Source organism: Haliotis asinina, chromosome 9 (assembly GCF_037392515.1).
Source record: "Haliotis asinina isolate JCU_RB_2024 chromosome 9, JCU_Hal_asi_v2, whole genome shotgun sequence".
Classification (NCBI taxonomy): Eukaryota; Metazoa; Mollusca; class Gastropoda; order Lepetellida; family Haliotidae; genus Haliotis; species Haliotis asinina.
The window spans coordinates 7,599,923-7,614,416 of NC_090288.1; the positions used below are offsets into that span (position 1 = coordinate 7,599,923).

General features: G+C 40.7%; 1 protein-coding gene across 1 annotated transcript; it reads right to left on the reverse strand.

Annotated features, from left to right (window-relative positions):
* Positions 1 to 265: 265 nt before the first annotated feature.
* On the reverse strand, positions 266 to 14,226 carry LOC137296721 (uncharacterized). Its single transcript, XM_067828551.1, has 3 exons — positions 13,920 to 14,226; positions 1,576 to 1,755; positions 266 to 791 (listed from the first exon to the last, which is right to left on the reverse strand). Exons 1-3 carry the CDS (start codon positions 14,224 to 14,226, stop codon positions 553 to 555), a joined length of 726 nt encoding a protein of 241 aa, XP_067684652.1. The 3' UTR covers positions 266 to 552.
* Positions 14,227 to 14,494: the final 268 nt, after the last annotated feature.

The window sequence follows — 14,494 nt, forward strand, 5'->3', positions numbered from 1 at the left end:
GGATTCATCCTCTGAAGTGAGTAATTTAATATTTAATGAGTGAGTGAGTTTAGTTTTACGCCACACTCAGCAATATTCCAGCTATATGGAGGCGGTCTGTAAATACTCGAGTCTGGACCAGACAATCCAGTGACCAACAACATGAACATCGATCTGCGCAATTGGCAACCGATGACATGTGTCAACCAAGTCAGCGAGCCTGACCACCTGATCCCGTTAGTCGCCTCTTACGACAAGCACAGTTGCCTCTTATGGCAAGCATAGGTTGTTGAAGGCCTATTCTCCCCCGGGACCTTCACGGGTAAATTTAATATTTAAAGTCACATCGGCAATATGTTAGCCATATGGTGGCGAGAACATATTTGTCATTGGATTGGAATATGTGTATGTTATAAAACCTGTCAATGAAGTAAAGCAACTAGAATATGACAACTTGAATTAAAACTAGCAGGTACCATGGGTCACCCGCTGAAGAGTGAGATGATCCCTAACGTTGCCTGTTCCGTGAATTCTGTAGTGGCAGGACAAACTACACAGTCATTGCACATTATGTCAGTTGATCCAAAGGTCTTTTTGACAGACGTACCATTTACGCTCTCGTCCTCGTCTGTCGTGCCACCGATATGTCATGTCACCACCGTGTGCGGTGATGTAATCTTTGCCATCAGTATCATTTGTCGGGTAACCTGGCGCCCATGCGAAGTAGGTCATGGGTCGGCCATCGTGAAGTATCCATTTTCCTTCATTTGCAGCATCTGACCCATCGAAGAAGTAGTTTCTTTTCAGAGCTCCTGAAAGATTTAAACAAGCACTTTGAGTATATGTTTGTCTTTTGAAGTGAAAGTTATTACTTTTAATAAATGAATTCAGCTTTAACTGACAAAATGAAAGATGAATTTGGACACGACCCAGATAGTAAGAGTCCAATGACATGTAATCTACTAAGATAACATTCACGGGGGACTTTGGGGGAGGTAGTGAGTGTGGGTTGTCTGCCGAAATGTCGCGACAAATACCGATACGTGTCATCTGAGAGGCATTTCTGTTGATACACACTGTGAGCTGAGTTTCTTTTACAACAAACCTCGCCGTACACAGATCCAGATTCACAGAGGTTGAGTTAACCAATTCCAATAAATCTTCGTGAGAATGAACAGGGAGAAAACGATGCAGTGATGAATATTCTGCCTTGAAAGTGTCTTAGTAATACCCCGAGAGGCAATCAGTTACACTGACTAACTTGTTATCAAAGTTCATGAGAACTTTCCAAGAATGTTAATCTTCGAGAGACGGATTTGGAGGATGATTTGCTTTACCCCTCGCAACAAGGATAATTGAAACAAGAACAATTTTAAGAGATATGAAACAGAAAGAGTCCGATTAATCATGTCACCTTGACGTTTTCCTTACCAGAAAATATTCCATCACATTTATGAATAAAACCAAAGATATTTTTCTTTTACGGTTTCGGTGGTTGCCGAGGGATGTTTGTAGTTAATAAATTAATTGACTAACAGTATGGATTTGATGTTGATTGTCACTGATGGATGGATAAGAAGAGAAACATTTACAAACCTGATGACGATTTGATCTGCTTGACGATGTGGTTCTGCTTGTCCTCGCTGTCAATAACAACAAAGTGTTCTCCTCTTGACGTACAGTCAGCTAGACCACCGTCGCGACGGGCTATGATGAGACGAAGTTGGTAGCAGAAGTTGAGGAGGCGTTTGTGGACGTATTCAAGTGGACAATCACCTAAAATACACAATACCAGTTATATCTATACACATGGGGAAAAAGTAGCACAAAACACCTGTCTTTTAACTTCTAAAGATCTATTTACTTTAAAATCATAAGAATGTTCCTATGATTATTTTGTACCTTGAGGCGCACCATGCATTACATTTATGCACGTGCTACGATTGAAGGCAAGCAGTCACGCGCAGCATATGTTGTCAGTAAGGAAATATGTTTCGATAAACTGTTTAGTGAGTAACTTGAAACATCGATTGATTGTAGGTAAGCAGATAAGGAGATCCTCATTTAGCAACTGCTCAAAGTATTGACGTATTGGTATTCCCTTGGGAAACATTCTTGTGATAAAGCCCCTGCACTATATACGGAATGATGATGTGTTATTTGGGGCTATTGCAAAATGATACTGGTTGTCATCCATCGACTTTCAACCGATTGGCAAGAACAAACATGAGAAAACTATTGCCACTGAGGATCATTCGCTTTCAGCTCGACCACGAGTGACAATTACTTCCGAATTTTTGAATTATTTGTCAGTTGTGGCAAATAATAAACGCTGCATAAAGTTTTGAAAACAACTGAAAAGTCGCATCACAATTAAATGTGATGAAAATAATTGGTTTACATAAATGAAAGATCATTTAAAATTCTTCCGATTGTCAAATTTTATTCGATCACGATGGTACACATTTTCCTTGAAGCTCATGATAGTTTGTCATGTGAAACATGTTTGACCATTGATGTGTTATCAGATACCACGGACCACGAGGAAATTATTAAAACAAATTCTGATAATGAAAGAGAATTCATGAAGAATGCACATTCCCTTGTTGATCATTGATAAATTATGCATTCAGTTTGATATTTCCCTCTGATTGGAATGCTTGTTTACCGGGGTTTATCCGTGGTAATAATAATCAGATTGTGTGCTTTTATAACATACGTAGACATGAATATAGCCGCAATACAAACTTGCCAGAATGTTATTATTATTACTGGCACCAATCCATAAACAGAGAACTATGTCTGATCTCAACAACTATCGAAGATTTCCATGTTAAGTGTCAAATGGAATATATAGAGATTAATACACGAGCGAATGTGTCATATTGTTTTTACGAAACGTGTGTCAGAGAAAAACGACACTCGTTTCGTAAAAAACAAGACACACTCTCTAGTTTGTTAATTTCTTTATTATCCATTTGTATCCAACTTTGTATTTCTAAACAACTCCACGTAAAATGAATTCAGCTTCTGTCGCTTGACGTAAAGGTCAAGGTCGCGTAAGAATACAGCGATACGGCACTATGAACGTAAACTCAGAGCGCGACATATTGAGTAGCTACTCTTGCACGAAGACAAAAAATACAAACATAGTTTGAATTTTGATGTGGAATGTCCCACATGTGTACGACCTGCATTGGGATGTCAGATTTATTTAGGACAAATTGCCTATGACGGAACGATTGAAGATGCGCGACGTGAGCATGGAAACATGGCAGGCTGATTTCCGGTCGAAGACAACAGATTTCTCTTCTCCAGTTTTGTGCATCAGAGAGGCGTAAATGATTGTTCACACTCTGTTCATTTTTATGTACAGGCACTTGAATGATTTGCGTTGGAGCTACGTCATTGTCTTGAATGAAATGTTTGCGGGCACTGTGATTAGTTAGCCGTTTCTCGCCATTGACGTGTGGTCCACTTGTTATCGAGCCGAGTATATTTTGACCTTTTCTTGAAATCTCGTATTAATAAACACGGTGTCTGTGAAAAATTGTTTGTTTGTATCGATTTGTGTTTGATAGCATTTCATTGGTTTGTTCTCGTAGTAGCGAGACTGAACAGTCGTAGTAAATTTGTAGTATAAGTTATGAATGAAAAAAGTAGTTCCACATTCCAATGGGGTCATGGAGGTCATGGTCGGATAACTGACCAATGAAATTCGTTTTAGGGTTTATTACACGTGTGCAACATATTATTTTTTATGTACTCCGTTATGTTTCACTGTATGGATAATAAATACACTTATGTTCTTCAAAGGAGACTGTGTAGCTGGAGGGGGTTTAATGATTTACTTAACGAAGTATTCCAGCATAAATAATAAATTTACAATCTATTCTTTACTTCATAAGTACTTGTGTAAAGTGAACCATCGGTTTTTTATGTTAAGGCTGGGTGGGACAGCTCAGGAATGACCAGCGAGTCCTAACTTGACACACAGAAGGAAGCGAGCTATTTTGTTCCATTGGAAAGGTCTCGAGTGTGCCATTGTGTTCACTTGTTCACCGGGTCACAAACTGTCTCTGAAAATTTAATTACTGCATTTTGAAAGAACTGCATTTGTTCAACGATGGGTAAATAGATAAATATTTTATCATTTGAAGTTTAATTTGATAACAGATTGTTAGTGGTTGTATCCGCAATGAGGATTAAAGTAATGTGCAATTATTGTCATCCTGACAGGTTACGTAAGTCCCAAAACTCTCAAAGTAAATTTCAAACTTACCAGGATTTTCAGGATTTTTGTGATTTTAATTGTGGCTAAATTTGACTACAATCCCCAGCTGCTGAAGTCATGATGTAAATCCAACTAGGTTCTGCAAAGTCCTCATGGTCAATTGTATGACCAACCTTCAGTTGCAGGTGATCTACAAACCGTTCTTATACTGTATTGTTGTCTCGGGATATACGTTTATGATAACGTACAATTTTAAATCAAGAGCTGTGATATTCTAGTAGTTTTGCTATCCTTCGATGACAAGTTTTTACATTACACATTTATTGATTTGAATATTGATATAAACCATTCTTGTCACGATATGGCTGCAATATTGTCGATGTGGCGTTACATTTTAATGCACTCACCTACGCATTCACTCCAGCTATATGACGGTTGTTTGTTAATAATTGAGTCTGGGCAGACTAGTGATCATCAGCATGAGCATCGATCTACGTAATAGGAACTTTGTCATTGAAAATAATGAGTATATCTTCTTTTTGAATTGCCTTTTCATGTAAAATTACATGGTTTTAAATTTAATCACTAGTTTTAAATATATATTTGTGATAGACACAGATATCATAGCCCTTCACCCCCATTTTATTTTGTAATTTACCCGTGATTGTTATCAAAGCTTACATACATCTTTGCATATTCTAATACTTCTCCGTACGGACTAAGAGTAACAAATGATCAAAAATGCAAATTCAGCCTAGGAAATTGAGAAATAACGCGATGATAAAAATCCCTCGAAATCGGAGTTCAAACGATCAACTTAAGCACCCAGCTGGGGTGAAAAGTGGTTTCAACTCATCTTCAATTCCAACTTCTTTAATCTCATAAAACCACAATTGATGGTACAAGAGCAAAGAATATACAATATTTACAATGTACGCAAGGAGAAATGTACATGCGTCATGGTGATGAGTTAGTTACAATTTATACAGGTGAGACGTAAAAAGTGGTAAACATTTTCAAGTCATAGTGACAGGGGAGATTAATTGCAGACTGAAAAGTACACATGTCAAGTGTAAAAATGACAGGCGACATGGCCTAGTTAAGTGTTGCTAAATTGGCCCAACTGTGATACTTGTGAGGGATAAATGATTTTCTGAAAGAATTAAGTGATACCTTGAAAAGATAATGGAATTCATCACCAACTTAATTAGTTACATAGTTTACATAACCTTTACATCATGGGTATATTCTGCCATCTGTCGGTTTCGATTAGGTTTAGATTTGATGTTTCTTAATTTAGGGTTATATATGTGCTCACATGCATAAGAGACGCAAGTGTTTTAACAAATAGGAAACAAACTCGGAATTTGGAGAAGCCTGATGGCGGTATCAATATTTTTGTTGCGTTTTTGAAGGTAAAAGCACTTCAATAAAAGGAATCGCAAAAGCGCACAAATGAATGAACATGTGGGTATCATGCACACACTTCTCGTGACATCAGACATGCACGAATTGTAACCGCCATTGGTGGGCGTGACACTGCACAAAAGATGGGTCTATCATTCCTTGTTTAACAATGACACATTTAACTCAAACTGAAAGGAACCAGGCCATCAGAAATTTAAAACAACCGCTCTGATGACCACTTTATCTATGTTGTAACTCAGCAACCACTGATTTCAGTTTGATAGCGTTGACTGGTCTCTTACCCAGCAGTCCCGTTATTTTGTGATTCATGGCGTCAACCACCTGAGGTATCTGCGCTACCCATTCAGTCGATCGTTACCCTGGGTTGGCTATCTCCCTCATGTACTGATGTCCGAACAAACATTTAGCCAGGAAGCGATTGAATCTCTTGACTATAGCTTGGCTGTGATGTTGTCCAGCCTCACCTGTCTAACTCGTGCATTATGCTTGGCGAGAAGCTGTGATATAGAGCCCATGAATTCAAGACCCAGGTCGACTTGCAATAAATTAGTCCATGTGAGATATATTCGTTTGAAGCCACGGACAACTTGGACCGAGTCTTTCGGGGTGAAGGGTTCTGTTTCCTTGTATCGACTGGCTACATCTACAATGGTCAGAGCGTGCTTGTAGGTTTTACCTCTCACCCTGTCATGTGGTAGAAACAGCAGGTCGACCTGGTGAACTTGATTAGGCGTGTGAATGCCGACTTTTCTCCTTGGTATATATTTGGGTGCCGGTAAATAGATCTGCCACGGGGCTTGTTTTTCAAGCCACGCTTTGGTCTCATCCCGTGACACTCGCGCCATTTTAGCCAGCTTATGTATGGTGCTAGCTCATTTCCAGTACCTGCACGGTCTATAGTAGATACCCTAAAACCTTTTAGACATCGTATGTGCTTATGTTCTTGGTTCAGTTTTCTCATGCCCATACTCGTGTTTATCCCATCGATGGCTATCCAATGCTTAGTGTCCATCGGCGACAGGGACGTCTTGTTAATCGTCAGTTCATATATCCTGTGCCCATCAATTCTCAGTGTGTTCAGTTGATGCCTGAAGGTGCGGGTCTTGAGCAGGGCTTCTTTGAGTATGATGTGTTTGATGTGTTGTTTCAAAACGTACTTCTTGACTCCCTCCGCCTATCAGATTTCTCCTTTATCGGCATTCAAGATGGAGTACGTCTTAAGTCTCAGCTATTGGCATGCCAGCACACTCGTCCTTCATCTTGCCGAGCACTTTTTTATTTACTGTGCTGTGCATGGTATGGCCGTGGACATAGTCGCTGGTGTTGTACAAATGAAGGCATTTCTTCATGTCCTCGTACATGTCCTCGATTCGAATCTCCATCAACAGGAAATCCATGTCCGTGTACAGCATTTCACACCAGAGGATACTGCTTCTTTAGCACGTTGTAGTAAAAGTCGTGCATCAGGTGTTTGGATAAATTGAGGATGCTCATCCCCACGTAAACAGACCAGTTGAATTTGATTTGGCTTTTGTTCATGTGTAGGTTGTTGTGTTGGTAGTCGGACATCCATTCCCTGAAACGTTCAGGAGGCCAGGGGGTACCTGTTGTTAGAATTGTGTATCTCCTCTGGATATTCCAAGTCAATTTCGAGTATATAACCAGGATACAAATCCGGTGGAATGCTCATGACCTGTGGTCTGCTCCACCCATCTTTTTTTTATTTTGCTCCAGCTCCTGCTGATATATCCTCATGCCGTGGCTGAACAGCTGGTTTGGCATGCCCCCGATGGTCACTTCCACATTTGTGATCATTGGGTTGAAAAACTTCTCGATGTCTCTTTGGAATGGTGCGTACTCTTCCACTGAAATGGGCACCCATGGCTAGCCATCTCTTCGTGGTGGGTGCTGGGTAACACCAAGAGCTCGCCAACAGCCCCGTTGTGGACCCGGGGGTATATTTGGTCCACCAACTCGTTTGCTGTGGGTTGCGGCCCTGTCTTTGTGGAGGATGGGAGTCTGGGGGTTGAGGGCACTGGGAGCCTGTGACCACGTTCCCTTTGCCCAACACACACCCCTCGACCCTTACTTCACCTAGACGGGAGGTTGAATGGGCCCGGTTCAACCAATCGGCTGGTCATGCCAAGCCCTCAGTGTTACATTATGTAATGTTAAAAATTTGAAAATTATATTCATGTAAGTCTTGGCGAATTTTTGGACTTTCACGTTTTTGCCTAGAGTCGTATGCCCAGAAGGCGGTGGCTCATGGGCCAATCTGGTGGAACTTTAATTTTTATGCTGGAGTACATCATCCGGGTATCCTTGGTGCTGTAAGCTGCAGATCCGCTTGTTTTTAGCATTGTCCTTGTGATACTCCGTGGTGGGTGGGGAGCCCGAATGATGAAACAATAAAGACTAACCATGGAATACCAAACCCCTACCAAAAAGACAAAACGTCCACTTGACACTGATTCAGAAAATACTGAACACAGATCCAATAAATCAATTGACTACTGGCCCTGCTTTATCGTAATTGAGACTCTGGATAAGACACCATTGAAACTGAATCCTTTTGTGGTATCTAAGGGAATACAAGGAATTGCGGGTGAAGTAAAAAAAAAAACATCAGACACTTGCGTTCAGGTGCTTTTCTTGTTGAATGCAGTAAACGGCAGCAAGCCACGAACTTGTTGGCGATTGAGTCGTTTGTGAACATTCTTGTGTTGGTCACAGCACACAGAACCTTGAACACCAGAAAAGGAATAGTGCGAGACCGTGATCACTTGTTTGCTGACTTGACAGAATTTGATATCGTGTCAGAAATGAAGGATCAAGAGTCACTTATGTTAAGCGATTAAAAACTCATAGAAATAATGAAACCCTACAAACTAACACATACCTGTTTTCCTTTTCGTGTCCGATTGCTCCAAAATCAATAAAAGCTAGCTACTGTAACATCAATGTGGATACTTACATTCCTAACCCTTTAAGATCCTTTAAATGCCAAAGATACGGCCATGGTGTCAATACATGTAAATCATCTGTTACATGTGCTCACTGTAGTTAGAAAACTCACACGACAGATGACTGCAACAGCACTTTAAAAAAATGTATCAATTGTGAAGGAAATCACTCATCTTTCTCAAATGAGTGTCCCATTTGGAAACAGCAAATGGAAATCAACAAAATAAAATTTACACAAGACATAAGTTTTGCTGAAGCCAAAAAACAAGTGCGAAAATCTAAACTCACGGAAACTTATGCTTCCGTATCTTAATCGCCATCCGATACAGCCAAAATAACCAAAATGTCTATAAGCTGTCAAACTAACTGGACATGGATAAATACCGATTCCCCTCAGATTCTAAATCCCAGTCACAATCTAAATCTGATTCTGCAACAAATGTGAAAGACACTGCGAAGCGCCCAGTTAATTCAAGGAATGTATCTTCACTAAATGTCAAAGTGGCAGAGCCTCGAAAGGTTCAACAAACAAAATCCAGCTGTTTAACAAATTTGGATCGTTAAAGGATATGGATGTGTCTGAAACCATCCCCCACAGGGCACATAACTTGTCGCCCTCTAGGCAAGGGGTAGATCCCAATAAATCCTCCGAAAAAATAGTTTCTTCAACCATTCTACCGTGGAACTGCAGAGGCCTTAAAAATAACATTCATGAACTTCATCTGCAAGAGCAGGATCTTCAACCATCTGCAATCTGTTTACAAGAAACGTATCTGAAGCAAACAGATTCTATAAACTTACGTCAGTACAACACATATCATTGTTATTCTCCCCCAGGTGATAAAGCCACTGGTGGATCCTCCATTCTTGTGAGACATGGCGTTGTCCACAGCCCTGTGACGCTCAAAACAAATCTCCAAGCAGTTGCTGTGCGCCTTATTTTGAACATTACACTTACTTTCGGTTCACTGTACATTCCGCCATCATCGACTCTCCTTCTGGCTGATCCTTAATCTCTCTATGATGAACTACCGAAACCATGTGCACTCGTGGGTGATTTGAATGGGGGAGTGCGGGGGAGTGCGACCACAAACACAAAAGGTAAAATTCTAGACGATTTTATTTTAAATAATAATTTATGTTTATTCAATGATGGTACGGACACGTATTTACAGCCTGGTACAGGAACATATTCAGCTCTTGATTTGTCAATAACTGACTCCAACGTACTAAATGAATTTGAATGGTCAGTCCACGATGATCTTTGTGGAAGTGACCATTTTCCTACTATATTGAAATCTGTAACCCCATCTGATATTCCTCCATGATTCCAAGATGGAAGGCTAACTGGCATTTATATGAAAAATTGTGTCTTGACAAACTTAAACCTGAACTTTTATTGATGTTCCTAATGCTATCAGATGTTTTTCTGATGAACTGAATTACATAGCTGATGAGTGTATACCAAAGTCCTCCGTAGTTCCACATATCTGGAAACCATGGTTTAACCATGAATGCAAACAAGTTAGGAAGGCAAGGAAAAAAGCAGAACATTATTTCCGTCGCCATCCTATGGTGCATAATTAAAATAAATTCAAAATTTTAAATGCTAAAGCGCAACGTACGTTTAAACAGAATAAACGCCAATCTTGGCAAAATTATGTATCCAAAATACATTCTTTGACACCCATGTCCAAGGTATGGAACATGGTCCAGAAAATTAAAGGTAAAGGTACAAAGTCTAGAGTCCATCATCTTAAACATGGAGGTCAATTACCTATGGATAAATCAGATATCACAAATAAATTGGGTGAAACCCTCGCTAAATATTCTTCCTCTTCTGATTATACACCTAAATTCCAGCAGTATCAAAAACAACAAGAAAAGAAAACTGTTAATTTCAATTCAGATAATAGGGAAGATTATAATGAAACATTTTCTATTCATGAACTCCATACTGCTCTTGATTAAGCTCATGACTATGGAATCCGAGAAGGGACATTGTTGTGTTGCATTGTTGCGTTATCGCCCTTTTTGATTACCAGTGCGTACTATAATCGACTTTCTACTCATGCGCAGGAAAAGTTAAACTCTGTTTCATACTTCAGTGGTCTTTTTGCTACTTCCAATGGCTTTTCCAGAGATCTGTGTAACAGTAAAACGCGTTGCTGTCATCTATGCTCGACACCTTGTTACTGCTGATTTTGGTGGTGGTTTTCTTGATGATGGCATGACCTATATTCCCTGTTCCAAACCTGTAGTTTGCATTTGTCATTGCTGGAAGCCAACGTGATGTTGAACGCCAGTCAGATTGTGCTGGGCACCATGATGTCATTCTCACCCAGGCTGGGGAATCTAACCAGCAGCGTTTGGTTCTGATCGATCTTGCTCAGATTGTTGGTAATGGTGACCAAATGACGCAGAGCTTTGATGCCAAGAGGCTGTCTTAATCTTCGAAAAAAGTCTGTACATGGTTATACACATAAGATATAAAAGTGTAATATTTAATAATGGCCAAAGACATCGAGATGGATGATTCTGGGGATGCGGTGTTGGTTTAACCCTTGGCTCGTGAGGTTGGGCTACTATACCCGCCTCATTAGCCATGGGTGGTGGCATGTGGATGACGTTGACATCGGGATAGACGCCCAACTTTTGGATGGCCGTGGCAATGACTATGTCGTTGTTGTAACCCGCCACCCCTTTGTGTATTCTCATTCGCATGTTGCTAGGGGCCATGTACAGCCCAGTGCCGAACATGTAGTCTACTTTCAACTGGGTGTATTTCAACATGTTTTGGTATATCTCAATGGCCACTGGCAGATCAACCGGGCTGGCTATAGCGTCCTCCATATTCGACACAAACTGTTTCTGCCTGACGTAAGCGGTTCCCTTACATATGATAGTGGAGCGTATCTGCCTCTGTGTGCCAGACACGGCCCACATATATTTTCGAGTAGATTCCTTCACGTGGATGGTGCCGGAATGAGTGAACCCCTTCAATGTATCCAGGATAAGCATTTTCCAATCATCACCTGGTCCTTGTTTGAAGCTCCAAACGCGGTAATCCTTGCTGTCGCTGAAAGCCATGTAACGGTCATCCCACTCTTTTGTTTTTAAATAATGATATGACATGTAAGCCACATCATAGCTGGTTTCCGTGAAAGGCTCGTTATGAACGATTGGAATGCATGCCTGTGGTTCGGCCCTGGCAAACGCCAGTCCGTCTTCAGATCAATACCGAATTCGTTGCAAACACGTTCGTATGCCCGTCTATTGTACGGATTGTTTACTGCATTCCTCGCCTTATCCTGAGGTATTGTTGTGGTTATTTCTTAGAGAATACGCCTGATATGGTTGTACACGTAAAATGTAAACACAGATTTACTCAGTTGATCACGTCCGGATTGCACTAGATTTGACCTTGTCCGCATCGGCGTTGATAGATGAATGGTACACCCATCATTCGGTGGCAAACTGCTCGACTTAGAAGATGTTGCGAGCAACGCGACTGCCATCACCAAACATAAGCCACATTCACTCGTCTTCACCGATGGCAACAATTGGGTGTTGTTGCCCACTCGACTGGTTTCTCAATATTAATCTCAACTCCCCCATGTGTTCACAGAGAATGAAAGACAACTACATAAGCACAGTCGTGAACAATGGAATCCTGCTCGTAGCTTACGTTCCAGTGCAGAAGCATAGTGTAATCACCAGCCCAGTATCGAGCATGGCGGCACACATGCTATCGAGTAAAGGATAACGTGGCATTGCCCTTGGTGTCTGAATTCGGTGGCATGATCAAAATCCTGGAAGACTTACCTGCGAACTCCACGCCAAAATGGCATCAGTTTAACATTTGCATTGTCTGCATGCGGGTGGGTGCAAACTTTCACACCAGTCTGCAGGGGGTCACCATGACAGTGGAAGACACGATATCACTCACTAAGATGTTCCTACCCAACAACATACACCTCATGGAGTTGAAGTGCACCCTGCGAGATTATCAAGAAAACAATTGGAAGCTATCTTGTAATAATATAGAACAATGGCAACTCATCACCCCATCGTCACGCTTAACAACCTAGGGGATGTGGAGGTGGTTGATCAAGCTGAGGAAGACACCTTGTATGTCCTACACTATCAAGATGGAGTGTTTAAGCATGTGCGCCTAAGAGATTATACAGAACCTAATTTGTTGATCAACATGGTCCTCACCACACCTTATCTGTCTTTAGACGAAGATGAGTTTGCCACTGAAATTAAAAACATTGGTATTTTTCATTCCAAATAAGGGTTCAGCAATTTGCCCATGATTAAATTCCACTGATAACATAATAATGGCAACAGATCCGGAGTTAGGCTTGAGATGCTTGAGACTTGAGATTACTATGTAACTATGGTGCAAAAGTACCATAGAGCTTTCAATATTGTGGATGGTTCTGATACTGCCCTTATGACTACAGGTATGGTGTTGTGAGGATTAATTGCGGATTGGAAAGTGGTCTATACAGTGGCGGTCAGATCAAAGGGCTTGGCAAAGGCTGTATCTGTGGAATAAAACTTTCCAGCAGGCTTTCTTGAAGGTGATCCAGAATCACCATTCTGTAAACTACTCTATCCTTCCATTTGTGTATTGTAATCACAACCAGTCGATGTGTACATCAACCTACTCTCTTTAACTCCCATTAGCATCTCAGTGAAGATTTACTCATCCATTATATAAACTCGTTCTGCACAATTTTTAATCACTATCACACTTTATATATAACCTACTCTGTTCAAATCACTAATTAGCAATCCAATGTATGTCAACATTGTCTGTTCAAATCACTAATTAGCAATCTGGATTATGTATGTCAACCTTCTCAATTGTAAATACAATATACACACTATGCAGCTGTGTATATACACCCCATGTTATCACTTGCCTGGTAACAGTGATAGTTGACTATCCACAGAACTTGGTTTTCCTTCTAATTAGGATGTTTTAGGAGGCCCAGCACCAAAATCGGTTTTCGTTTTTGCTAAATTTACGCTTACCTTTCGGCTTCCGCAATAACCATAAAATGAGTAGCAATTTTTGAAGATCTTCTTTTGTTTTTCCAAAAAGAAAATTATCATCAGTATATGATAGTAATGTAATAATAACGATATTGCGCAAAAACCTCCGATATGAATGGAAACTTTAACTCATTCACTAACTGATTGTTTGTGTCTCCTCGATGTTTTGTCTTGTTACTCTCGTTATCAGCCCATGATCAATACGGACACATTGGAATAATGTTGTATGAACAATAGCAACTCTCACCTGCTGTTAAGCTGTAGTATACGGCACCTGCCTCACGCTCTCCGTCTTCAGGCGACATGAACAACACGTCATGGAGCTGACACCGTCGGTGTTGCCGTCTATAAAAGACAGACACGCAAGCTTCGTTCTGGAGACACAGAACTACACACTGTATACGACTGTAAATATTGGAAATTTCAAACATGAGAGGTTCTGAGACAACGCGACCGTCAAAACCTGTCCATTTAACAGCAAATCCCGAATTAATGCGTTGTATTAAAGCAGATGCATATTTCACCAGACACAGGAAAAGTAGCGTCCGAAACATTGCGTCCATCTGAACCAGATACCAGTCACCATGTGCTGATGATTGATGGTGGACTGGTGGAGCTATGTTGGCATATTATTATGCAGGTAGTATTTTTGCTGCACCACGATTGGTCAAAATAGCGTCACGTGATTGTCTTCAAAACAAACTGTTGACTTGAGTTTTCTGATAAATTACGATACTGACTTGGGTCGTTGAGCCAAGCTTTCAGCTTTCGGAAATAGAAATAAGCGTTTCGCTGTTATTACAGGTGATAAACAGATCTTGG

Excerpts from the sequence above, each read along its gene's own strand:
- LOC137296721 (XM_067828551.1), bottom strand. The coding sequence starts at position 14,226 with ATGTTTCGGACGCTACTTTTCCTGTGTCTGGTGAAATATGCATCTGCT. Across the intron at positions 1,756-13,919 it reads ATACTACAGCTTAACAGCAG|GTGATTGTCCACTTGAATAC; the intron begins GTGAGAGTTGCT and ends TGTGTATTTTAG. Across the intron at positions 792-1,575 it reads GCAGATCAAATCGTCATCAG|GAGCTCTGAAAAGAAACTAC; the intron begins GTTTGTAAATGT and ends TAAATCTTTCAG.